The 27,626-nt window shown below is 37.3% G+C and overlaps 1 protein-coding gene across 1 annotated transcript in view; it reads left to right on the top strand.

Moving 5' to 3' along the window:
- Nucleotides 1–27,626, top strand: part of NPSR1 (neuropeptide S receptor 1) — a 203,191-nt gene that overhangs the window by 149,926 nt on the left and 25,639 nt on the right. Inside the window, 1 exon segment of the mRNA NM_001032942.1 lies at nt 15,695–15,788. Coding sequence (NP_001028114.1) covers nt 15,695–15,788 — 94 coding nt within the window.

Here is a 27,626-nt window from a genome sequence, read left to right as displayed (position 1 = left end):
ATGGGAGTAAATACTTACAAATCATACATATGATAAAGAGTTAATATCCAAAATATGTTAGAAACATCTAGAACTCAATTTAAAAAACAGTACCAGGCGGCCGGGCAAGGTGACTCATGCCTGTAAATCCCAGCAGTTTGGGAGGCCGAGTGGGGCAGATCACGAGGTAAGGAGATCGAGAGCATGGTAAAACCCTGTCTCTACTAAAAATACAAAAAATTAGCTGGGCACGGTGGCGGGCGCCTGTAGTCCCAGCTACTCGGGAGGCTGAGGCAAGAGAATGGCATGAACCCGGGAGGTGAAGCTTGCAGTAAGCCGAGACCATGCCACTGCACTCCAACCTGGGTGACAGAACAAGACTCCATCTCAAAAAAAAAAAAAAAAAAAAAAAGTACCAGGCATGGTGGCTCACACATGTAATCCTAGTACTTTGGGAGGTTGAGGCTGGTGAATGGCTTGAGCCCAGGTGTTCAAGACCAGCCAGGGAAACATCGAAAAACCCTATCTCTAAAAAAAAAAAAAAAATACATATATATGTGTGTGTGTGTATATATACATATGTATGTGTGTGTGTACATGTGTGTGTGTGTGTGTATATATATATGTTAGCCAGGCATGGTGCGTGTGTGTCTGTAGTCCCAGTTACTCAGGATGCTGAGGTGATAGGATTGCTTGAACCCGGGGCTTGTCAAGGCTACAGTGAGCCATGACGGTACCATTGTACTCCAGCTTGGGCAACAGAGAGAGATCCTGTCTCAAAACAAACAAACAAACAAAAACATAGGTTGTGTGCAGTGGCTCATGCTTTTAATACCAGCATCTTGGGAAGTCAAAGCGGGAGGATCACTTGAGACCAGGAGTTTGAGACCAGCTTGGGAAACATAGCAAGACCCTGTCTCTACAAAAAGTAAAAATAAAAATAAATAACTAGGCATATTGGCATGGGCTAGTAGTTCTAGCTACATGGGAGGCTCAAGTGAGAGGATTGCTTGAGACCAGGAGTTCAAGACCAGCCTGGGCAACATAGCGAGACCCTATCTAGGTAAAAAAAGCACAGGCAACAAAAGTAAAAATATACAAATGGGATTGCAGGAAACTACAGATCTTCTGCACAGCAAAAGAACTATCAACCGAGTAAAGATACAGTTTACAGAATGGGAGAATATACTGGCAAACTAAGCATCTGATGAGGAGTTAATATCCAGAATATATGAGAAACTCAAACAACTCAATAGCAAAAAGTAAAAAATAAACCCAATCCAAAAAAATGGGCAAATGACCTGAATAGACATTTCTCAAAAAATATATATACAAAAGAAGACATACAAATGGGCAACATGTATATGAAAATACGCTTAACATCCCTAGTCATCAGGGAAATACAAAACAAAACCACAGTAAGATGCCACCTCACTCTAGTTAGAATGTCTACTGCAGAAAGACAAATGATAACAAGTGTTGGCAAGGATGTGGAGAAAGGAAACCCTTACATATTGTTGATGGGAATGTAAATTAGAAAGTCACTATAAAAACAGCATGGAAATTCCTGGGAAAATTAAAAATTGAACTACCATATGATCCAGCAATTCCACTAATGGGTATAAACCCAAAAGTAATGAAATCAGTATGTCAAAGAGACATCTGCTGTCCTGTGTTTTTTGCAGCACTATTCATAACAGCCAAGATATGGCAACAACCTGTGTTTATCAATGGATGAATGAATTTAAAAATTGTGGTATATACATAATATGCAATACTATTCATTCATAAAAAAAGAAAGGAAGTGTTTCATCTGTGACAACATAGATGAACCTGGAAAACATTGTGTTAAGTGAAATAAGCTAAGCACAGAAAGACCACTACTGCATGATTTCACTTATATGCAGAATCTTAAAAAGTTGATCTCATAGAAGCTGAGAGTAGAATGGTGGTTACCAAAAGCTGGTGAGGGTAAGCGAAAGAGGGTATGGGAGAACACTGATCAATGAGTACAATGTTAAAGTTAAATAGAGGAATAGGTTCTAGTGTTTTATTGCACATCAGGGTGAATATAAATAACAATAGTGTATTATATATTTCAAAATAACCAGAAGAGAGTATTTTAAATGTTCTCACCACAAAGAAATGATAAATGTTTAAGATGATGGATATTCTAATTACTCTGATTTGAGCATTACATAATATACACATGTATCAAAACATCATATTGTACCACATAAATATGTACAATTATTATGGCTCAATTAAAAATAAAATAAGATTTTAGAAAGGTTAAGAAAGGAGTATTATGAACAATCTTATGCTCACAGATTTTATAACCTAGTTAAGATGGACCAATTCCTTGAAAGATACAGTCTACTATAACTCATACAGGGAGAAATAGGCAATCTAAATACTGTTAATTGTATTAAAGGAATTAATTATTGAATAAACTTCCAAAACAGAAAGCATCAAACCCAGATGGGTTCACTGGAGTATTCTACCAAACATTTAGGAAAAAAAAAACTACACAAAGTCTCTACAATTGTAGAGAATATAGAAGCAGAGGCAATATTTTCTAATTCATTGTATAAAGTCAGCATTATACTAATACCAAAACCAGACAAAAATATTGCAAGAAAAAAACACACATCAATATATCTGATGGATATAGATACAAAATTTCTCAACAAATATTAGCAAGTTAATCCAACAATTTATAAAAATAATTATGCATTTGAGATAAGCCTGGGCAACATAGCAAGACCCTGTAACTACAATAAATACAAAAATTGCCAAGCATGGTGGCGCAGACCTGTACTCATAGCTACTTGGGAGGCTGAGGCAGAAGGATTATTTGAGCCCAGGGGTTAGAGGCTACAGTGAGCTATGATTGTGCCACTGCACTCCAGCCTGGGTGACAGAGTGAGACCCTATGTCTTAAAAAAAGAAAAAAGAATTATACACCACAAACAAGTAAGGCTTATCCCAAAAAAGTAAGACTGGTTCAACACTGGATATCAGTTAATGTAACCCATTATATCAATAGGCTAAAGAAGAAAAGTCACAAGATTATATCAACAGATTTTTAAAAAGTGTTTAACAAAATACAACACCTATTCATGATTTAAAAAAAAAATTCAGTAAACTAGGAATAGAAAGTAACTTCCTCAACTTGAAAAATAACATCTACAAAAAAGAGCCTTCATCTGACATCATATTTAATAGTGAGAAACTATGAGCTTTCTTCCTAAGATCATGAACAAAACAAGGATTTCCCTCTCATATTCCTTTTCAACATTGTATAGTAAGTCCTAGCTAGTGCAATGAGACAATAAAGGAAATAAAAGATATACTAATTGGAGGAGAAAAATAAAATGTTGCAGATAACATGATTATCTATGCAGAAAATCCAAAATAGTTGACCAAAAAAACTCTCCCAGAGCTAATAGGCAATTAAAGCAAGATTACAGAATATGTTAATATACAAAAGTTCATTGCCTTCCTATATAACAGCAATAAACAAGTATAATTTGATATTAAAAAACAATATTACTGCATTAGCACCCACTAAAATGAAACAATTAGGTATAAATTTAATAAAATATGTACAAGATCTATACAAGGAAAACTACAAAACTTGAATGAAAGTAATCGAAGAAAAACTAAATAAACAGTTATTCCATGTATACATAGGAAGATTCAATATTGTCAAGGTGTCAGATCTTCTCAACTTACTCTACAGATTCAACACAGTCCCAGTCAGTAACCCAGCAAGTTATTTTGTGGATATCAACAAACTGATTCTAAACTTTACATGAAAGACAAAAGATGCAGAATGGTCAGCATAATATTGAAGGTGAAGAGCAAATTTGAAGGACTGATACTTCCCAAAGTCAATATTTACTATAAAGCTACAGTAATTAAGACAGTGTGTTATTAGTGAAAGAACAAATAGGTCAATGAAACAGAATAGCAAGCCCAGAAATAGACGGGCATAAATATAGTTGACTGATATTTACAAAAAAGCAAAATACAATGGAGAAAAGGTCATAATTTTAACAAATGGTGCTGAAAGAAGAAGATATCCACACACATAATAATAAATCTAAACACAGATCTTATATCTATGACAAAAACGAACACAAAAGAAAACCTACATGACCTTGAGTATGGTGATGACTTTTTAGATACAACATCAAAGGCATGATCCATGAAAAAAAGAACTGATAAGCTGTAATTTATTAAAATTAAAATTAAAATTTCTGCTCTGCAAAAGGCAAATGAGAAGCAAACCACAGATTAAAGAGAACATACTTGCAAAACGCATATCTGATAAAAGATTGTTATTCAAAATATACAGAAGAGCTGCTAAAGCACAATAGGCAAATGAACAATCTGATTTTAAAATGGACAAAAGAACAGACAACTCACCAAAAAATTATACAAAAGTCAAATAAGTAAATGAAAAGATGCTCATATACTTGTGAACATCTTTGTTATTAGGGAATTGCAAACTAAAACAACAATGATATAGCACTGCACATTTATTAGAATAATCAAAATCTAAAACATTAACAACACAAAATGCTATTGAGAATGTGAAGCAACAGGAACTTTCACTCATTACTAGTGGGAATACAAAATAGCACAGCCACTTTAGCGACAGTTTAGTGGTTTATTCCAAAATTATAGTCTTACCATGCATTCCAACAATTGTGCTCCTTGGTATTTACCCAAATAAGTTGAAAACACACATTCCCACCAAAACCTGCATACAAATGTTTATAGCATGTTTATTCATGTTTTCCAAACTTGGAAGCAACCAAGATGTCCTTTGGTAGGTAAATGGAGAAATAAGCTGTGGTACAACCATACAATGAAATACTGTTCAGTGCTAAAAAGAAACGAGCTGTCAAGCTTCTTTAAAGTTTACGTGTCTCATGCAAAGACATGGAAGAACCTTAAATGCATATTAGTAAGTAAAAGTGACAGTCTGAGAAGCTACATACTGTAGATTCCAACTTTATGACATTCTGGAAAAGGCAAAACTCTGGAGAAAGTGAAAACATTAGTGGTTGCCAGGGGTTGGGGAGAGGGAGGCAGAGCACACAGTGGGAACAAGGGGCAGTAGAACTACTCTGTAAGATACTATAACGGTGGACACATGTCTATACATTTATCAAAATATGATGTATAACACCAAGAGTGGATCCTAATGTAAATTATGAACTTTGGGTGATAATGATGTATCAGTGTAGGTTCATCCACTATAACAAACATACCACTCTTGCATGGAAGCATGATGGTGTGTATGGGGGGCATATACAAAGTGGGTTTATGGGAAATCTGTGCCTTCTGCTCAATTATGTTATTAACCTAAAAGTGTTCTAATAATAAAATTTACTTTTAGAAATGTAATAGAATTCCCAGGAACTGTGGGACAATTACACAAAGTGTAGCAGACACACATAACAGAAATACCAAAAAAAGAAAAGAGCAGAAGTATTTGAAGCAATAATAGATGAAAAATTTTCAAAATTAATGGCAAACACCAATCCACAGATCCAGGAAGCTCAGAGAACACCAAAGCAAAATAAATGTCACAAAAAATGTACCTCTAGGCATATCATATTCAAACTGCAGAAAACCAAAAACAAAGATAGATAAAATCCTGACAGAAGTTGAGGGGGGAACTTACCTATAAATAAACAATAGTACGAATTTCCTCTGACTTATCAGAAATCAGGCAAGTAAGAAGAAAGTATAATAAAATATTTAAAGAGCGAAAAGAATAAAAATCCCCCCGACCTAGAATTCTCTATCAGGTGAAATTATTCTTCAAAAGTGAAGAAGAAATAAAAACTTTCTCAGACATACAAAAATAGGAAATTTCTCATAAGTAAACTTTTCTTACAAAAAATGCTAAAAGAAGTTCTTCAGATAAAGGGAAAAATGATACAATAACAAACACAAATCAATATAAAGAAAGGAAGAGCAATCGAGAAGGAATAAATGAAGGAAAAACAAAAGCTACTTTTCTTACTCTTAATTGACCTGTAAACAGCTGCTCAACACAAAAATAGCAATAATGCATTGGTAATCATACTTATGGATAAGTGAACCGAATGACAATATTAAAAGAGATGCAGCCCAGGTGTTGTGGCCCATGCCTGTAATCCCAGAATTTTGGGAGGCCAAGTCAGGCGGATCACTTGAGGTCTGGAGTTCGTGACCAGCCTGGTCAACATGGTGAAACCCTGTGTCTACTAAAAATACAAAAATAGGCCAGACGTGGTGGCACACACCTGTAATCCCAGCTATTTGGGAGGCTGAGGCAGGAGAACTGCTTGAACCCGGAAGGTGAAGGTTGCAGTGATCCGAGATCGCACCACTGCACTCCAGCCTGGATGACAGAGTGAGACTCTGTCTCAAAAAACAAAAATTAAAAAAAAAAAGGGAGAGGGGTGTTGGGGGGTGGGGTGAATGCAAAGAGAAATACAATTTAGCTAAACAGCCATCAGTTAAAATGAACTGAACTATTAATTAAATGGATCTAATTGGCATGTATAGAATACTTCATCCAGTAATAGGAGACTATATCTTCTTGTCAAACTTATATGGGATTTCCATCAAGAGAAACTGATATATTATATGGGCCATAAAACACATTTTAACAATGTAAAAAAATAGAAATTACACAAAGTATACTCTCAGACCATACAAAATAGAACTAAAAATCAGTAACAGAAGGATAGCTGAAAATTTTCAAACTGTTTGGAGATTGAACAACACACTTCTAAGTAACACGTGAATTGAAGAAGATATCTCAAGAAATATTTTGAAATAAATGAAAATATAACATCATAGTTTGTAGGATGCAGTGAAAGCAGTTCTTTGAGGGAAATTTATAACACTGAATGGATATATTAGAAAAGAAAAAATATGTGATATTAATAATCTAATCTTATGCCTTAGGAAACTAGAGAAAGAAAAGAAATGTAAGCCTAAAGCAAGCAGAATAAAAGAAATGATAAAAGTTAGACCATAAATTATTAAATTGAAGTAGTTTTTTTTTTTTTTTTTTTGGAGACGGAGTCTCGCTCTGTCGCCCAGGCTGGAGTGCAGTGGCCGGATCTCAGCTCACTGCAAGCTCCGCCTCCCAGGTTATGCCATTCTCCTGCCTCAGCCTCCTGAGTAGCTGGGACTACAGGCGCCCGCCACCATGCCCAGCTAATTTTTTGTATTTTCAGTAGAGACGGGGTTTCACCGTGTTAGCCAGGATGGTCTCGATCTCCTGACCTCGTGATATGCCCGCCTCAGCCTCCCAAAGTGCTGGGATTACAGGCGTGAGCCACCACGCCCAGCCTGAAGTAGATTTTAAATTTTCTCTGCAGAATAAGTATGTGAGGTAATGAATATGTTAATTGGCTTAACTGAGTCATTCCACATGTGTACATATATTAACACATCATGTTATACTCCATAAACGTATACTATTTTTTCAATTAAAAAATTAATTAAAATCAGAAAAAAATAATTATTAAATTTAAAACAGGAATTCAGTACTGAAAATCAATGAAACCAAAAGCTGTTTCTTTTAAAAGATAATAAAATTGATAAATTTCTAGCCAGGATAATCAAGAAAACAAGAGGGAAGCCATGAATTACTAACATCAGAAATGAAAGAGGGGTCATCACTACTGATTCTGTGGACATTAAAAGAATGATAAATAAATATTATAAACAACTCTATGCCCACAAATTTGATAGCTTAGATGAAATGAACCTACTCCTTGAAAAGCACAATCTGCCAAAACTCACATAAAGAGAAATAATTTTAATAGGTCTATACTTACTAAAGAAACTGAATTAATAATTAATAATCTTCCACAAAAGAAAACACCAGGCCCAGATGGGTTCATTACTGAATTCTTTCAATCATTTAAGAAAAAAGTGATAATAATTATCTGCAGTCTTCTCTAGAAAACAGATGAAAAGGGAACCGTTCCTAACTCATACACTTGCTGACTTGTTCCATGAGGCCAGAATTGCCCTAATTCTAAAACCAATGACATTAAAAAAAAGGAAAGCTACAGAACAATATCCCTGATGAACATAAATGCAAAAATTCTCAACAAATATTAGCAACTTAAATTTTTATTTAAAGGTATAATCATGTATAGAAAGAATTATAGTCCATGGCCAAGTGAGATTTATTCCAGGCATGAAAATCTGGTTAAATATTTAAAAATCAATTAATGTAATCTACCACACAAACAAGATAAAGAAGGAAAATTATGTGATTTTTCCATCAATGGACACAGGAAAAGCATTTAACAAAATTCAACATCCATTTATAATAAAAACTGAGCAAATTGGAAATAAAGAGAAACTGCCTCAACTTGATTAACAGCATTTACAAAAACCGTATAGTTAACCTCATATTTAATGGTGAGAAATTAGGTGCTTTTGTCCTAAGACTGGGAAAAAGGTAAAGATGTCCTCTCTCGCCACTCTCATTCAACACTGAACTAGATGTCTTAGATAATTTAACAGGACAAGAAAAGGAAATAAAAAGCTTATACATTGGAAAAGATGAAATAAAAATGTCTTCGTTAATAAATTCCTAATTGTCTATGTCAAAACCTGAAAGAATAGACAAAAAAAAAAAAAAAAAGAAAGAAAGAAAGAAACTTCTGGACCTAGTAGGCAAAAATGGCAACATTGCAGAATAGAAGGTTGACATACAAAAGTCAGTTGTTTTTTCCAGCAATTACCAAGTTGAGATTGAAATTAAAAACACAATACCATTTATATGAACACCAAAAAATGAAACTTAGGTGTAAATCTAACAAAATACATACAAGATCTATTGAAGACGACTACAAAACTGATGGAAAAAAAGCAAATATCTAAATAAATGAAGAGATGTTCCATGTTCATGAATAGGAAGACTTAATATTGTTAAGATGTTTATTCTGCCCAACATAATCTATAAATTCAATACAATTCCAATCAAAGTCCCAACAAGATATTTTATGGATATAGACAAACTCTAAAATCACATGGAAAGGCAAAAGACACATAAAAACCAATGCAATAATAAAGAAAAGGAGCAAGTTTGAACAACCAACACTACCTGATTTTAAGACTTACTATAAAGCTTCATAATCAATACAGCATGGTATTGGTAAAAGAATTGACAAGTAGATCAATGAAACAGAACAGAGAGCCCAGAAATAGACATACAAAAAGATAGTCAACTAGTCTTTGACGAAGGCACAAAAGCATTGAGGGACAGCCTTTTCAAGAATGGTTGTCTTACTTGAAAGAGTAGCTGAATATCCACATGCAAAAAAATAAAAAATAAAAAATAAACTTCACATAAACCTTAACTCAGTTTAGATTATAGATATAATATAATGCTCAATACTATTACATAAAACTACTAGAAGATAACATAGGAGAAGATTTAAGGGAACTAGCATTTGTCAATGAGTTTTTAGATACAATACCAGGAACATAACCCATGAAAAATGATTGAAATGTTGGATGTTATGAAAATTTTAAATTTTGCAAAGGACACTGTTTAAGAGAATGAAAAGCCAACCCTCAGAATGGGAGAAAATATCTGCAGAATATATATTTCATAAAGGATTTGTATCCAAATATGTACAAAGAACTCTTAAAACTCAACAATAAGAAAACAAACAACTGATTTCAAAAATGGGCAAAAGATCTGAATAAACACTTCACCAAGAAGATGGTAAGTAAATATAGAGAAAGAAGTTCAAAATCATATGCCATTATGGAATTGCAAATTAAAACAACGAGATAACACTACACATCTATTAGATAATCACTAAAATTTAAAAAACTGAAAATACCAATAGATGATGAGGATGAATATTAATAGGAACTTTCATTCATTGCTCCTGGGAATTCAAAATAGTACAGTCACTTTGGAAGATAATTTAGCAGTTTCTCACAGAACTAAACATGGTCTTACCATACAAACCAGCAATTGTAAGGCTAGGTATTTACTCAATTGAGTTGACAACTTATGTCCATACAAGAATGTTTACAGCAGCTTTATTCATAATCACCAAAACCTGGAAGCAAACAAGATGTTTCTCAAAAGCTGAATGGATAAACTGTGGTACATCCATTAAATGGGATATTATTCAGTGATATAACAAAATGCGCTATCCAGCCATGAAAAGACATGGAGGAATCTTTTTTTTTTTTGAGCCGGAGTCTCGCTCTGTTGCCCAGGCTGGAGTGCAGTGGCCGGATCTCAGCTCACTGCAAGCTCCGCCTCTGGGTTCACGCCATTCTCCTGCCTCAGCCTCCTGAGTAGCTGGGACTACAGGCGCCCGCCACCTCGCCCGGCTAGTTTTTTGTATTTTTTTAGTAGAGACGGGGTTTCACCGTGTTAGCCAGGATGGTCTCCATCTCCTGACCTCGTGATCCGCCCGTCTCGGCCTCCCAAAGTGCTGGGATTACAGGCTTGAGCCACCGCGCCGGGCAACATGGAGGAATCTTAAAAGCCCATTGCTAAGTGAAAGAAGCCAGTCTGAAAAAGCTTCATACTAAATGATTCAACTATATTACATTCTCAAAAAGGCAAAACTATAGAAGAGTAAGAAACCAGTGTTGCCAGAGATTTGGAGGAGGAAAGAGATGAATAGATAAAAGATACAACACACGATGGCAATTAACACACGATGGCAAGAATATTCACAAACTTATATGTAACAAGTAACATAACACTAAATATATAATGAAACTGAATGGATTTTTAGGACAGTGAAACTCTTCTGATACATAATGGTGGATACATAACATTATGCAATTGTCAAAACCCCTAGAACTGTCCAACACAGTGAACCTTAATATAAACAATGGACTTTAGTTAATAATATATCCATATTGGTTCATTAGTTTTAACAAATGAACTACAAGATGTTAATGACAAGGAAAAGTATATAGATGGGAGGGAGTCACAGGGAAACTCTCTCTGTTTTTTGCAATTTTTTGTAAATATAAAATTGTTCTGAAAAATAAGTCTATTTTCTTAAAGTCAGTCCAGGGATCCTCCTTTATATGAATCCAATCTGGCATTTTTCTAAGTAAAATTTCTCTGTTTCCAGCATTTAAGTCTCACTTCTCTGTGCAAGATTTTCTTTAGTTTTATATTTCCTAGGTCATTTCTGTCAGAATTAAGGGGTGGGGTAGTGAGAATTCAGACATATGTCCTCGAGCTGCCATCTGTTCTCCGAATGGTATCCCATATGTTGTTGATGTGTAGAGTTTTCATTGTTGACATTTATGAATTGACTATAATTGTACTTTGATTTCCTTCTTGACTCGAGTTAATTATGAGGGTGTTTAAATTTCCAAGTGGTTTTTTTTTTAAGCATGTTACTAATTTCTGCTTCATTGCTCATTGTTTTAAATATGTGATTTGCGTAAGTCCTACTTTTTAGAGCTATTGAGAGGGTTTTTTTTTTTTCTTGGTAGTTTAGTATATTGCCAATTTTTGAAATGTCCAGATATTTTACAGTGATGTATATTATTCTTATGTTATGAAGTCTACTTTTTCTCTCTATATATTTTTGTTTATTCTTCTGTAAAACTTTGAACAATTTCATTATATATTTAGTGTTATGTTACTTGTTACATATAAGTTTGTGAATATTCTATTGCCATCATGTGTTGTATCTTTTATCAATACAAACAATCCTTTATCACATGAAATGCTGTTTGCTTTGAATTTAATTTGTCTAATAGCAGTGTTGTAATGAATGCCTTCTTTAATTTTTACTTGCTTGATATACCTTTGGCCATCCCTCTATTTCCACACTTAGATATCTAAGTGATGTGGTTTTAAATTTTTCTCTTTTAAACAGTATATAATTGGATCTTAGGGAAGTTTTAAAACAAGTTATTTTCTTAATGAAAGAGCTTAAGTCATTCACATGTATTGTGACAGATAGTGTTTCGGTTTGGTGTTATTTCAGTTACCTCAGTTTAGTCTTTCTATATTAAAGGGTTTTTGTTTGTTTCTTTTTTGCTATTTACTTGTTTTTTCTTTTTATTTGATTATCAATTGTGGTAGGCTTGCAAAAAGTCCTCCCCACCCCCTACAAAATCCATATTCTAATCCCTGGAACCTGTGATGTTACCTTATATAAGAAAAGGGAACTTTGCAAATGTAATTAAGTTAAAGATCTTAAAACTGGGAGATTATTCTGGTTTATCCCAGTGAGTCGCAAATGCAATCACAAGAGGGAGGCAGAAGGGGGCGTGACACACAGACAGAAGAGGAAAAGGCAGAGCTTGGGCTGATATGGTCACAAGCCAAAGACTGTTGGCAGTCACCTGAAGCCAGAAGAGGCAAGGAACAGATTCTCCCCTAGAGTCTCTGGAGGAATCATGGCCTTGCCAAACTTTTATTTTTGCCCAGTATAACTGATTTTGGACTTCTGGTCTCCAGAGCTGTGCGAGAATAAATTTATGTTGTTTTAAGCCATCAAGTTTATAGTAATTTGTTATAGCCACCATAGGAAGATGATTAAAATTTCTTCATTTTTATTTCACTCTATCATAGCTTATCTTTAACTTTTAGCTTTAATATATCTCTATCAAGGTAAAAAACAAAAGAGATACCCAAAATACATAACAAAATTGAACATGATGTCTTTTGTACTGTGTCCCTTCACTCAACTCCCTTAAGTTTTTCCTGAAATGTTTCATAATCATATTTATAACTATTTTGTAAGCATTTCATGTGTTTCTAACTTCATTGCTTACCATAGTTGTTATTATTCTATGCTCTTTCCTCTTCTTGAATTTTTATTTTTGATTCAATTCTCAATTAGCTGAAGTATGCCAGGAAGAGTATATAATGTTATATTTTCTTCCTTCTTATATATCTGAGAAAATTGTTCTGTGCCTTGGCACAGAAATTATATTTACAAAGTTCTTGGATCATAATTTTTTTCAAAACTCTGAACATGTTGTTTTACTATTTTCTGGCATTAAGTTTTGTGGGAAAGAGGCATGATAATTTAAGATGCATTTCCTTTAGGTAACCTTCAATTTTTTTTACCCTGCTTTAAATGCCTGAAGATGGTTGATCTCTGAAATTAAATACTCTTTTGATTGTATCTCAAAGTCGGCATCTTTTTATCAACATTGACTGCTCTTCTGGACACTCTTGTTTGTGGCTTTTCCTTTCGCTCCAGATTCTGAACTGTGCCTGTCACCTCCCTCAAGACAGCTGCAGAGCCCCAAGATCCTTATAACCTTCTCACCATGATGTTCCACCCCACAGGGTTCTGCGATTGTGTGCTTTCTTTTTCATCCTTCTCTGATGCCACCTCCTCTTCTGTTTGTAGCCAGCCTTAATAATTCTAAATTCATGGATCACAGGTAGAAACCCCAGTTTTGTCTAAGTAGACGATCGATTTTTTTTTCTTAAACCTAGTCATTCATTTTTCTCTCTATTTATCACTTTTTCCCAATAAATAATTTTTCCTTATAGTTTTCATGGGAGCCTTCAATTTCTTTTTTTTAACCTTTTTTCTAACTTTTATTTTAAGTTCAGGGGTGCATGTGTAGGTTTGTTACACAGGTAAACTTGTGTCATGAGGGTTTGTTGTACAGATTATTTCATCATCCAGGTATTAAGCTTCATACTCATTAGTCATTTTTCCTGATCCTCTCCCTCCCCACACCCTACACCCTCCTATAGGCCCCAGTGTGTGTTTTTCCTCTCTGTGTATCATGTGTTCTCATCATTTAGCTTCCACTTATAAGTGAGAATATGCAGTATTTTGTTTTCTGTTCCTGCTGAAGATAACGCCCTCCATCCATGTCCATCCATGTCCCTGCAAAGCACATTATCTCATTCTTTCTTATAAGCCTTGAATTTCTAATCATTCCCCAGAACCTCCTCCCTATGGTGCCTTTCACAACATTAGTGCTGAGATGCATTGTGGAAATAACAAACAATAAAGAACAACAATGTATTTGATTGTCATTTGTCTGATCCAGAGAAAGAACAAAAAGGCATGAATTCAGAACAAAGGTAATTGCCAAGAAGAAAGTGAAGTAAATGCTCTCCGTTAGACTTCAGTCTACAAGTTACTCTCCTACTCCCTCTGGATTTGATCTTAATGTTACAAAGCAGAGATACAGCCAAACTCTTGGTAGAAATGAGGCTCCAAGTTACCTGAAAAATGTCCACCTTGATCATCCCTTCAAATATATTGCATTTAATCACATTCTAAATATGCTCTTCACATAAGAGAAATTAACTTCTTAAATCCCAATTTCCTTTTCTAATTATGCAAAAAAGATTGTACACAGATAATTAAAAGGTGTGGATAAAGTTAATAAAAGAGACAGTGGGAAGGAAGAGGAGACCCAAAGCCTGAGCCTAATGAAGTGGATGAAAAAGGGGAGCTTTCTGATGGTGTCAGTGCTGTTGATGATAAATGATTCAATACCACACATAGGCTCCCTAAAACCGGAACCCTTCTATCATCTCTCAACTCCCACTGATAAAAGACAACTGAACTTTTGTTTCTAATTATTCTGGAATGTCAATTGTGGCAGAAAAAAATTAGTTTAGCTTTAAAAGTCAATTACAAACAAATGTACCATGCAAATGTCAAGGGCTGATCCTGAAATATGGAGTTTCCAAGAGGCCAAGGGAATAAGTGAGCAAGAAAGAAGTGGAAGCATTCTCACTCATCATGGCCAGCAGTACAAATTCTAGCACCAGGGACCAAAATCTGCCTCCTGGTGTGGAGATGAAAAGGGAGAGTTCCCTGGTCCATCCATCACAGGACATGGGACAAGGGTATGGCTCTCTGTTCAGCTGCCTCAAGCTCAAACTCCTTATAGGAGGGGAAGCACACAGAAGGGTAGGTGCAGGAGCCAGGGCAAGCGCTTTGAACTCCAGCCCCACAGTAGTGTCTGGGGTGGGTGCCTATGACTCTTGAAGCCGCAGTGTTATAGTGTTGTTTTAACTCTGCTGCCTGCAGATGGCTTAAGTGGTAACCAGCTCAGTACCCTCTTGGTCCTCAGGTCCTTGTCCATAGTCCAGGAAGAGTCAGGTCACACACAGATTTGAAGGATGAATGCAGGAGTTTTATTGAGTGGTGGAGGTGGTTCTCAGTGGGATGGATGGGGAGCTGGAAGGGGGATGGAGTGGGAAGATGATCTTCCCCTGGAGTTTGGCTATCCAGGGCCAATCTCCTCTCTGATTGTCCCCAGCTGAACTCCTCTTGGTGTTCAGACCGTCCTTCTCTTCTTTCCTTCTCTGCCATGCCATTCTGCCATTCGTCTGCTCATCTCCTTCTGGAGCCTGGGATTTGGGGTTTATATGGGTACAGGATAGGGGCATGTGGCTAGCCAAAAGCAACTTTTTTGGGCACAAAAACAGGAATATCTGTTCTCATTTAGGACCACTGGTTTCCAGGCTTGAAGGTGGGGTCTTTGCTGAGAAACTGCCCTCTTCCACCCAGTATTTCCCTTTCTCTTGTCCATATAAGAGAGTTATTTCCCTTCCTAACCCAACACTCACTCTTTCTTTGGTTCACCTCTCAGGTTTCTAAATAACACAAGGTGCTATTCTTTCCATTATGTGCATTTCCTCACCTCTTTGAAGTCATGAGCTTCCTCTCATTTCTCTCTTTAGGTTGTGCTGCTCTACGCCTCTACCTACGTCCTGGTGTCCCTCAGCATAGACAGATACCATGCCATCGTCTACCCCATGAAGTTCCTTCAAGGAGGTAAGCTGGCTTGACCAGGTGATCTTTCATAAAGAATTGTCCTTGTGTGAGGGTAGGATTGTTTTCACTAATATTTTACTCTTAGTAATAGTGATCTTCCTCCTCTTTCCTTCTCTTTCTTCTCCTCTCTTCATTTTCTTCTTCCACCTCTTTCTTCATTTCATGGGTCTGATTGTCCAAAAAGATGTATAAAAGAAAACTTAGATGCCTGAAAAATGTTGATGGTTCCCATGGACAGCCCAGAGCCACTAAGGAAGGTGGGTTACTGACCCACTTTGTGACCATTTACCTTGATGCTGCTGCTTCCGTCTTTTTCCTCTAGAGCAGTGTTGACATGCATACCTGTCCAAAAAAACAAACTCTCCCACACTAACTTCTGATTTTCCAGAGACAAACACCTTGTCCTCCTTATCCAAAACCATAGAAATAATCAGAAAGACATTTTAAATTGATCATCGTATTGGTAAAAAAACAACAACAAAAAAGGAAACTCTCCTTGATCCAGAAATGGTGAGGGATCCCTAAGAAAAGGAAGCAGATAGGTCAGGGGGAAGGCTGAGACCACACAGCCTACAAAACTCCCAGGAGATGCTGAAGTGGGATGGGAGGCCTTAAGAGCACTTCCTGAACAGGCTGCATAAATATGGAGTGCAGGAGAGGAACTGAGGCAACTGACAAGGTGATTTTTTAAGTACAACACAGAGGATTAATCACAGCAAGTTTCCCTGGATTTTAATTAATCACAGCAAGTTTCCCTGGCAGAGTGGGGCTCTGGGGAGCAGTAATGCCCTAGAGGAAGGGTGGGTACATATTCACAAGACTAGCTGCCTACTGCTCTGCCCACAATCAGGGACAACTCTCCTCCATACACCCTGAAAGCAAATACAAAGCGAGTGTTTAGCAACCTGTCCTCCCTTCCTCCAGATAACTTTGAAAACTGATAAAGAACCTAACAAAAAATCTTGACCACAAAAATGAGGTGCAATCAAATGTTATTTTAAAAATGACAAAATCCAAACTGTAGAAAACAGATAATACATTTAAAATCTCATTCCACACAATTTGCATCTAGGGAAGCAAATTTAATAGAGGTAGCAGAATTTTAGGATAAATATGATTAACGTCAACAAGGATCTACAAGAAGTGGGGTGAAATAGGGTAATTTCATTTACTATTGACAGGGGTATAAGTAAACACATCTTATTGAAATATAAAATGTGCAGCCCTTTGATATGACTTCCTGGTATGTGCTCTGGAGAAACACCCACATGTGTGCATGTATATATATGTGATATATATCATGGCATTGCCTACAGTAGCAGGAATTCATTGCTAACCTTGGCGTGTCTCAGTGGAGGAATGGTTAACTAGCCTATGGAAGAAGTTTCAGTAGCTTATGTTTATTGATTGCATACTAGATGTCATTCATGATTCTGATTTATACATATTAAATATTTTAATATTCATAATATCTCTGTGAGGTGGGCTCTATTATTATCTGCATTTTACAGGTAAGGCAATTGTTGTTCCAAGAGTGAAAGTAATTTGCCCAAGGTCACAGCTAGTAAGTGCAGGAGCAGGATTTGAATCCATACAGTTTGGGTCTAGCTCCAGCACCCTCAAATGCTATATAGCCTGCCTCTCAATGTGGAAGTGGTAGAGCCATGGGCAGTAATACACATCAACATGAACATATCTACATTGTATGCTGAGTGACAAAAACAACATGCACAAAAATCCATGCAGAATGACATTAAAGTCAAAAACTCAAAACAGTGCTAGATACTGTGTACCGAAAGAGAGGAGCAGAAAGAGAGAACACACAAAAGAAAACTCTAGGAAAAATAAACAATTATTTGCAAAAACTCACACCAAACTTGACATCTGACCTCACTTCTAGTTATGGGAGTTAGACCAGTGATGTGACCACCACAGGAACTTATATGCAAGGCAGTAATTTTTACATGAAGATAAATGTGTTGTGTGCAATTAAAATTAATTTATTTTGATCATGCTTGTTATGCCTACTGTACAGCATAAGACATATAAGTAACAATACTAAATTGTATACTTAAGAATTTGCTAGGGATCTGTTCCAAGATGGTCGAATAGGAACAGCTCCGGTCTGCAGTTCCCAGCATGATCGATGCAGAAGACAGGTGATTTCTGCATTTCCAACTGAGGTACCTGGTTCTTCTCACTGGGACTGGTTGGACAGTGGGTGCAGCCCACAGAGTGTTAGCCAAAGCAGGGCAGGCCATCACCTCCCCCGGGAAGCACAAGTGGTGGGGGGATTTCCCTTTCCTAGCCAACGGAAGCCGGGACAGACTGCACCTGGAAAAACCGGACACTCATGCTAAATACTGCACTTTTCCCAAGGACTTAGCTACTGGCAGACAAGGAGATTCTCTCCCATGCCTGGCTCAGTAGGTCCCATGCCCATGGAGCCTTGCTCACTGCTAGCACAGCAGTCTGAGATCGAACTGTGAGGCAGCAGCCTGGCTGAGGGAGGGGCGTCCACCATTGCTGAGGTATGAGTAGGTAAACAAAGCAGCCAGGAAGCTCAAACTGGGCGGAGCCCACCACAGTTCAGCAAGGCCTACTACCTCTATAGGCTCCACCTCTGTGGGCAGGACATAGTTGAACAAAAGGCAGCAGACAGCTTCTGCAGACTTAAACGTCTCCGTCTGACAGCTCTGAAGAGCACAGTGGTTCTTCCAGCACATTGTTTGAGCTCTGAGAATGGACAGACTGCCTCCTCAAGTGGGTCTCTGACACCTGTGTAGACTAACTGGGAAACATCTCCCAGCAGGGGCCAACAGACACCTCATATAGGCGGGTGCCCCTCTGGGACAAAGCTTCCAGAGGAAGGATCAGCCACCAATATTTGCTGTTCTGCAATATTTGCTGTCCACAGCCTCTGCTGGTGATACCCAGGCAAACAGGGTCTGGAGTGGACCTCCAGGAAACTCTGACAGACCTGCAGCTGAGGGACCTGACTGTTAGAAGAAAAACGAACAAACAGAAAGGAATAGCACCAACATCAACAAAAAGGACATCTACACCAAAACCCCATCTGTAGGTCACCAACATCAAAGATCAAAGGTAGATAAAACCACAACAATGGGAAGAAACCAGAACAGGAAAGCTGAAAATCCTGAAAACCAGAGGGCCTCTTCTCCTCCAAAGGATTGCAGCTCCTCACCAACAATAGAACAAAGCTGGACTGAGAATGACTTTGACGAGTTGACAGAAGTAGGCTTCAGAAGGTCGGTAATAACAAACTTCTCCGAGCTAAAGGAGCATGTTCAAACCCATCGCAAGGAAACTGAAAACCTTCAAAAAAGGTTAGACAAATGGCTAACTAGAATAAACAGTGTAGAGAAGACCTTCAATGACCTGATGGAGCTGAAAACCATGGCACGAGAACTTTGTGATGCATGCACAAGCTTCAATAGCTGATTCAATCAAGTGGAAGAAAGGTTGTCAGTGACTGAAGATCAAATTAATGAAATAAACTGAGAAGACAAGGTTAGAGAGAAAAGAGAATAAAGAAACAAACAAAGCCTCCAAGAAATATGGGGCTATGTGAAAAGACTAAATCTATGTCTGATTGGTGTACCTGAAAGTGATCAGGAGAATGGAACCAAGTTGGAAAACACTCTTCAGGATACTATCCAGGAGAACTTCCCCAACCTAGCAAACAAGGCCAATTTTCAAATTCAGGAAATACAGAGAACACCACAAAGATAATCCTCCAGAATAGCAACCCCAAGACACATAATTGTCAGATTCACGAAGGTTAAAATGAAGGAAAAAATGGTAAGGGCAGCCAGAGAGAAAGGTCAGGTTACCCACAAAGGGAAGCCTGTCAGACTAACAGCAGATCTCTTGGCAGAAACCCTGCAAGCCAGAAGAGAGTGGGGGCCAACATTCAACATTCTTAAAGAAAAGAATTTTCAACCCAGAATTTCATATCCAGCCAAACTAAGCTTCATAAGTGAAGGAGAAATAAAATTCTTTACAGACAAACAAATGCTGAGAGATTTTGTCACTACCACGCCTGCCTTACAAGAGCTCCTGAAGGAAGCACTAAACACGGAAAGGAACAACCAGTACCAACCACTGCAAAAACATGCCAAATTGGAAAGACCATTGGTGCTAAGAAGAAACCGCATCAATTAATGGGCAAAATAACCAGCTAACATCATAATGACAGGATCAAATTCACACATAACGATATTAACCTTAAATGTAAATGGGCTAAATTAAAAGATACAGACTGGCAAATTGGATAAAGAGTCAAGACCCATCAGTGTGCTGTATTCAGGAGACCCATCTCATGTGCAGAGATACACATAGGCTCAAAATAAAGGGATGTAGGAAGATCTACCATGAAAATGGAAAGCAAAAGAAAAGCAGGGGTTGCAATACTAGTCTCTGATAAAACAGACTTTAAACCAACAAAGATCAAAAGAGACAAAGAAGGCCATTTCATAATGGTAAAAGGATCAATTCAACAAGAAGAGCTAACTAACCTAAATATATATGGCACCCAATACAGGAGCACTCAGGTTCACAAAGCAAGTCCTTAGAGACCTACAAAAAGACTTAGACTCCAACACAAGAATAATGGGAGACTTTAACACCCCACTGTCAATATTAGAAAGATCGATGAGACAGAAGTTCACAAGGATATTCAGGACTTGAACTCAGCTCTGCACCAAGCAGACTTAATAGATATCTACAGAAATCTCCACCCCATATCAACAGAATATACATTCTTTTCAGCACCACATCACGCTTATTCTAAAATTGACTGCATAATTGGAAGTAAAGCACTCCTAAGCAAATGTAAAAGAACAGCAATCACAACAACCTGTCTCTTAGACAACAGTGCGATAAATTAGAACTCAGGATTAAGAAACTCACTCAAAACCACACAACTACATGTAAACTGAATAACTCACTCCTGAACGACTACTGGGTAAATAACGAAATGAAGGCAGAAATAAAGATGTTCTTTGAAACCAATAAGAACAAAGATACAATGTACCAGAATCTCTGGGATACATTTAAAGTAGCGTGTAGAGGAAAATTTGTAGAAATAAATGCCCATAAGAGAAAGCAGGGAAGTTCTAAAATCGACACCCTAACATCACAATTAAAAGAACTAGAGAAGCAAGAGCAAACACATTCAAAAGCTAGCAGAAGGCAAGAAATAACTAAGATCAGAGAAGAAATGAAGGAGATAGAGATACAAAAAACCCTTCAAAAACTCAATGAATCCAGAAGGTGGTTTTCTTAAAAGATCAACAACATTGATAGACTGCCAGCAAGACTAATAAAGAAGAAAAGAGAGAATAATCAAACAGACGCAATAAAAAATGATAATGTGGATATCACCACTGATCCCATAGAAATACAAACTACCATCAGAGAATACTATAAACACCTCTATGCAAATAAACTAGAAAATCTAGAAGAAATGGATAAATTCCTGAACACATACACCCTCCCAAGACTAAACCAGGAAGAAGTTGAATCTCTGAATAGACCATTAATAGGCTCCGAAATTGAGGCAATAATTAATAGCCTACCAACCAAAAAAAGTCCAGGACCAGATCTATTCACAACCGAATTGTACCAGAGGTACAAAGAGGAGTTGGTACTATTACTTCTGAACTTATTCCAATCAATAGAAAAAGAGGGAATCCTCCCTAACTCATTTTATGAGGCCAACATCATCCTGATACCAAAGCCTGGCAGACACGCAACAAAAAAAAGAGAATTTTAGACCAATATCCCTGAGGAACATCAATGCAAAAATCCTCAATAAAGTACTGGCAAACAGAATCCAGCAGCGCATCAAAAAGCTTATCCACCACGATCAAGTCAGCTTCATCCCTGGGATGCAAGACTGGTTCAACATACACAAATCAATAAATGTAATCCATCACATAAACAGAACCAATGACAAAAACCACATGATTATCTCAATAGATGCAGAAAAGGCTTTTGACAAAATTCAACAGCCCTTCATGCTAAAAACGCTCAATAAATTCGGTATTGATGGAACGTACCTCAAAATAATAAGAGCTATTTATGACAAACCCACAGCCAATATCATACTGAATGGGCAAAAACTGGAAAAATTCCCTTTGAAAACTGGCACAAGACAGGGATGCCCCCTCTCACCACTCCTATTCAACATAGTGTTGGAAGTTCTGGCCGGGGCAATCAGGCAAGAGAAAGAAATAAAGGCTATTCAGTTAGGAAAAGAGGAAGTAAAATTGTCCCTGTTTGCAAATGACATGATTGTATATTTAGAAAACCCCATTGTCTCAGCCCAAAATCTCCTTAAGCTGATAAGCAACTTCAGCAAAGTCTCAGGATACAAAATCAACATGCAAAAATTACAAGCATTCCTATACACCAATAACAGACAAATAGAGAGCCAAATTATGAGTGAACTCTGATTCATAATTGCTACAAAGAGAATAAAATACCTAGCAATCCAACTTACAAGGGATGCGAAGGACCTCTTCAAAGAGAACTACAAATCACTGCTCAATGAAATAAAAAAGGACACAAACAAATGGAAGAACATTCCATGCTCATGGATGGGAAGAATCCATATAGTGAAAAGGGCCATATTGCCCAAGGTAATTTATAGATTCAATGCCATCCTCATCAAGCTACCAATGACTTTCTTCACAGAATTGGAAAAAACTACTTTAAAGTTCATATGGAACCAAAAAAGAGACTGCATGGCCAAGACAATCCTAAGCCAAAAGAACAAAGATGGAGACATCAAGCTACCTGACTTCAAACTATACTACAAGGCCACAGTAACCAAAACAGCATGGTACTGGTACAGAAACAGATATATAGACCAATGCAACAGAACAGAGGCCTCAGAAATAACACCACACATCTACAACCATCTGATCTTTGACAAACCTGATAAAAACAAGAAATAGGGAAAGGATTCCCTATTTAATAAATTGTGCTGGGAAAACTGGCTAGCCATATGTAGAAAGCTGAAACTGGATCCCTTCCTTACACCTTATACAAAAATTAATTCAAGATGGATTAAAGACTTAAATGTTAAACCTAAAACCATAAAAACCCTAGAAGATATCCTAGGCAACACCATTCAGGACATAGGCATGGGCAAGGACTTCATGACTAAAACACCAAAAGCAATGGCAACAAAAGCCAAAATAGACAAATGGGATCTAATTAAACTAAAGAGCTTCTGCACAGCAAAAGAAACTACCATCAGAGTGAACAGGCAACCTACAGAATGGGAGACAATTTTTGCAATCTACCCATCTGACAAGGAGTTAATATCCAGAATTTACAAAGAACTCAAACAAATTTACAAGAAAAAACAAACAACCCTATCAAAAAGTGGGCAAAGGATGTGAACAGACACTTGTCAAAAGAAGACATTTATGCAGCCAACAGACACATGAAAAAATGCTTAAAGAAGACATTTATGCAGCCAACAGACACATGAAAAAATGCTTATCATCACTGGTCATCAGAGAAATGCAAATCAAAACCACAATGAGATACCATCTCATGCCAATTAGAATGTTGATCATTAAAAAGTCAGGAAACAATAGATCCCGGAGAGGGTGTGGAGAAATAGGAATGCTTTTACACTTTGGTGGGAGTGTAAATTAGTTCAACCATTGTGGAAGGCAGTGTAGCAATTCCTCGAGGATCTAGAACTAGAAATACCATTTGACCCAGCAATCCCATTACTGGTATATATCCAAAGGATTATAAATCATGCTACTATAAAGACACATGCACACGTATGTTTATTGTGGCACTATTCACAAGAGCAAAGACTTGGAACCAACCCAAATGTCCATCAATGATAGACTGGATTAAGAAAATGTGGCACATATACACTATGGAATACCATGCAGCCATAAAAAAAGGTGAGTTCATGTCCTTTGCAGGGACATGGATTAAGCCCTAGTTATTATGATAGAGGAGGCAAGAAATGGATGAGGCAGGGGAGATAGGAGAGACATTTCACGACATAGGTATGCAAGATGTGTCAATGAAGCGTCAAACTCTGTAAAATATTTGTAGAGGTTTATTCTGAATGAAATATCAGTGGCGATGGACAAAGCCCTCAGAAGGTCATGAGAATATGTGCCCAAGGTGGTCAGGGTGCAGCTTGGTTTTATACATTTTAGGGAGACATGAGACTTCAATCAAACACATTTAGGAAATACTTAGGGTTGGTCCAAAATGGCAGGGTTGGGTAGGGTGGGGTGGGGTGCATGGGCGAACCTTCCAGATTATAGGTAGATTTAAATTTTTTCTGGTTGACAATTAGTTGAGTTTATCTAAAGACCTGGGATCAACAGAAAGGAATGTCTGAGTTAAGATAAAGAACTGTGGAGACCAAACTTCTTATTTGTAGAGGAAACTTTCAGCTTTCCTCTTCAGGGAGACTAGGTTGTAAAACGTTTCTCATCAGACTTAAAGTCTGTGTTGATGTTAATGGTGGAGAGGTATAATGAGACATGTCCCACTGCCCACTTCCCATCATGGCCTGGAACAGCCTTGCAGGTTAAATCTTAAAAGAGCCTTGACTGAAGAGGAAATCCATTCAGATGGTTGGGGGACTTTATAACTTTATTTTTGGTTTACATTCATGGATTTGTGATACAATTTTTTTTTTTTTTTTTTTAAGACAGAGTCTCATTCTGTTGCCCAGGCTGGAGGGCAGTAGTGTGATGTCAGCTCACTGCAACTTCTGCCTCCCAAGTTCAAGTGATTCTTAAGCCTCAGCCTCCCAAGCAGCTGGGATTACAGGTGCACACCACCATGCCTCCCTAATTTTTGTATTTTTAGTAGAGATGGGGTTTCACCATGTTGGCCAGGTTGGTCTCAAACTCCTGGGCTCAAGCAATCCAACTTGGCCTTCCAAAGTGCTGGGATTACAAGGCGTGAGACACTGCGCCTGGCCCATGATACACTTATTTATCCATCTATTTATTTATGCCTAGCCGACTTCAGAAAAGATTGAATGTAGTGGACAAAAGGACATTGACGCCAAAGTATTTTAAGATAAAGAAATCGAAGTGAAGGAAAAATAAGTATAGGAAATTGCATGAGGGAAGTCCCAGGAAACTTGTTAGAGGTACAGACTTGAGACCCATAGCCAAGAGGGTGACATGATGGATTACATGTGTCACCATATTCACTAGGTTAAAATATTAACTGTTTGCTCATGGGAAATATGTCTAGTTCTGGGAGACACTGTGTAATATTACAAACAGTGTCCTAAATTATCAGAAAGGCAGCAATTAATATTATAGTTTTTTCTAAAGATGTAAAACAATTTATTTCCTCACTACAAAATTAAGAGAGGCTCAACATTAGGTGCTTGGAAACTCCTCATCATCGATAGCTTCTGGGTAAGATGAAAGCCTAGAAACACATTAGCCAGCTTCCTTCCCCTGCCCAGTCCCAACGAAAGTCACTGAAGAAATGTAAAAACAGGGGGAGACCTGCGTCTGGAATGAGAGTCAAGGAAAGAAGCCATCCAAATACCAGAAATGTCTAAGAATTTCCAGCACACGAGGGAGCAGATGAAACACGGAAGCCAAGTGTATAATGTATAATTCAGCCCCTGGGAGAACTCCCTGGCCTTGTAGAGGATGAACTGATACTCACCAGTTTATAGGGTGAGGGCAGCTGGTGAGAACGGGGAACGAGAGGTTCCAGGAAACCCAACGCGGAAGTCATTTTAGTGCCGCAGCTTGTCAGAATTTAAAGGCAGCTGAGAGGCGGGGTTCGGGGTTTACATGCGGCTCAGCTGAGAGAAAGCCGTAGAAAGAAGAGATTTCCCGGAGAGTCGTTGGGCTCTCTGGGAGAGTCACGTAGCAGGGAGAAGCCAGGAGGGAGTCAAATGTAGCTGTGCAGGCACAAGGCAATGGACGCTTAAGCGAGGGGAGGCTATGTTTTATTTATTTTTTACTGCTATTTACTGAAGCAGTATTTTTCTTAGCCAGCAACTCCAGAAAAGTTGACAATTTTAAAGCTCTTCACCAAAAATGAATATGAGACTAATTAGAAAAATATCAAAATAATGAAGAGAAATATGCAGTGTTATATTAAAACGTAATACACAATTTTGATAATTAAAACGATATAATACTGGAACTGGAATAACACATATAAATCATACAAAATTTCAGATCAGTCGGCAAAAAATGAATTAGTCATTATACTATATGTTGAAATAGCTGTCTGGCCTTTTTTAAAAATATTAGATCACCACCCGCCATAGCTAATAACAAAGTACATTTTAGTTGGACTGAAAAAATTAACACTTTAAACATAAAAAGAGTAAAAGAATATTTGGGTAACACCTTCATAATTTCAGTGAAGGAAAGGCCTTTCCAGGAATCATATCAAAAGCAGAAACAACAAGGAAAATATAGTTTTTTACTACATAAAAATTTAAATTATTTATATACATAATAAATATTCATAAACTTAAAAAGCAAAATTATAAATGGAAAATATTTTTATATAATAGGCAAAGAAAAATATCCTTTTTATAAAGAAGTCTGGCAAAGAAATGAAAACATTCTAATTGAGTAAATGGGCAAAGGGCATGAACAGACTATCAGGAAACAAAGAAATATAAATGAGACCAGGTGCTGTGGCCCACGCTGGTAATCCCAGCACTTTGGGAGGCCGAGGCGGGTGGATCACTTGAGGACAGGAGTTTGAGACCAGCCTGGCCAACATAGTGAAACCCCGTCTCTACTAAAAAATACAAAAATTAGCCGGGCGTGGTGGCACGCACCTGTAATCCCAGTTACTCAGGAGGCTGAGGCACAAGAATTGCTTGAACCTGGGAGGCGGAGGTTGCAGTGAGTGGAGATCGCGCCACTGCACTCTAGCCCTCTAGCCTGGGCAACAGAGTGAGACTTGGTCAAAAAAAATAAATAAATAAAAAATAAATGAAAAGAAAATATTTAAAAATGTTCTTCTGACCACTAATTAAAGAATTGCAAGATTGAACATTTGGATACAAACTTTTACCAACCACGTAACAAGATTAAAAGGAAGAATTATCTAAGTATTAGGAGAATATAAGGAAATGGGTACTTTTATTGTTATAGTGACAGCCATAAACAGTTGGCACTTTTGAGGGAAATGTAACAATATTTGTCCAAAGTTAATAATTCTTCTGTTTCTAAGAGTTTATCCTAAGGAATAACTAGAACTGGGAAAAATAGATGAATATAAATTATTTATAACAAAAAAAATGGAAAATAACTTAGATAATAATAGGCTACTGATACAATTGGAGTACGGTATAACCTTCGGAAAAAATATTATTTATCAGTACTTTTCCAGTTGTGCTTCCCACACTGACTCCCAGAGGGCTCATTTTGCTGGCCTGCTCCAGGGCAGATCTGGGAGTTGCTGACTGTCTCGGTTTCAACCGAAGCTACCTGAGCTTTCTATATTTTCTGTACTGGGTTCAAGATAAAATTGTATTTGAAGAAAGGATCTTACTACCTGAAAAAAAAAAATGCCACTTGTACAGATTGATATTTCTTAACAGGAAAAGATGGTCATAACAGGCTTTTCAGAGGAAAAAAATTAGGTTACAAGGTAGCATCTGTATTGTGATCTCATTTTTAAATGTGTAATCTATGTATTATATATGCATGCATTATCAAAATTTAAACTTGACGTTTCTGGTGGGTGCCACTATGGATTTTTTTCCTTTTCGCTTATTTTTATTTGCTAGTGTTTCTGTAATCAATATGTGTAACTTAC

The sequence above is a fragment of the Macaca mulatta genome, chromosome 3 (genome assembly GCF_049350105.2).
Source record: "Macaca mulatta isolate MMU2019108-1 chromosome 3, T2T-MMU8v2.0, whole genome shotgun sequence".
Lineage (NCBI taxonomy): Eukaryota > Metazoa > Chordata > Mammalia > Primates > Cercopithecidae > Macaca > Macaca mulatta.
Note: the sequence above shows the minus strand (reverse complement) of the source record. Positions and strands in the feature narration are given on the sequence as shown.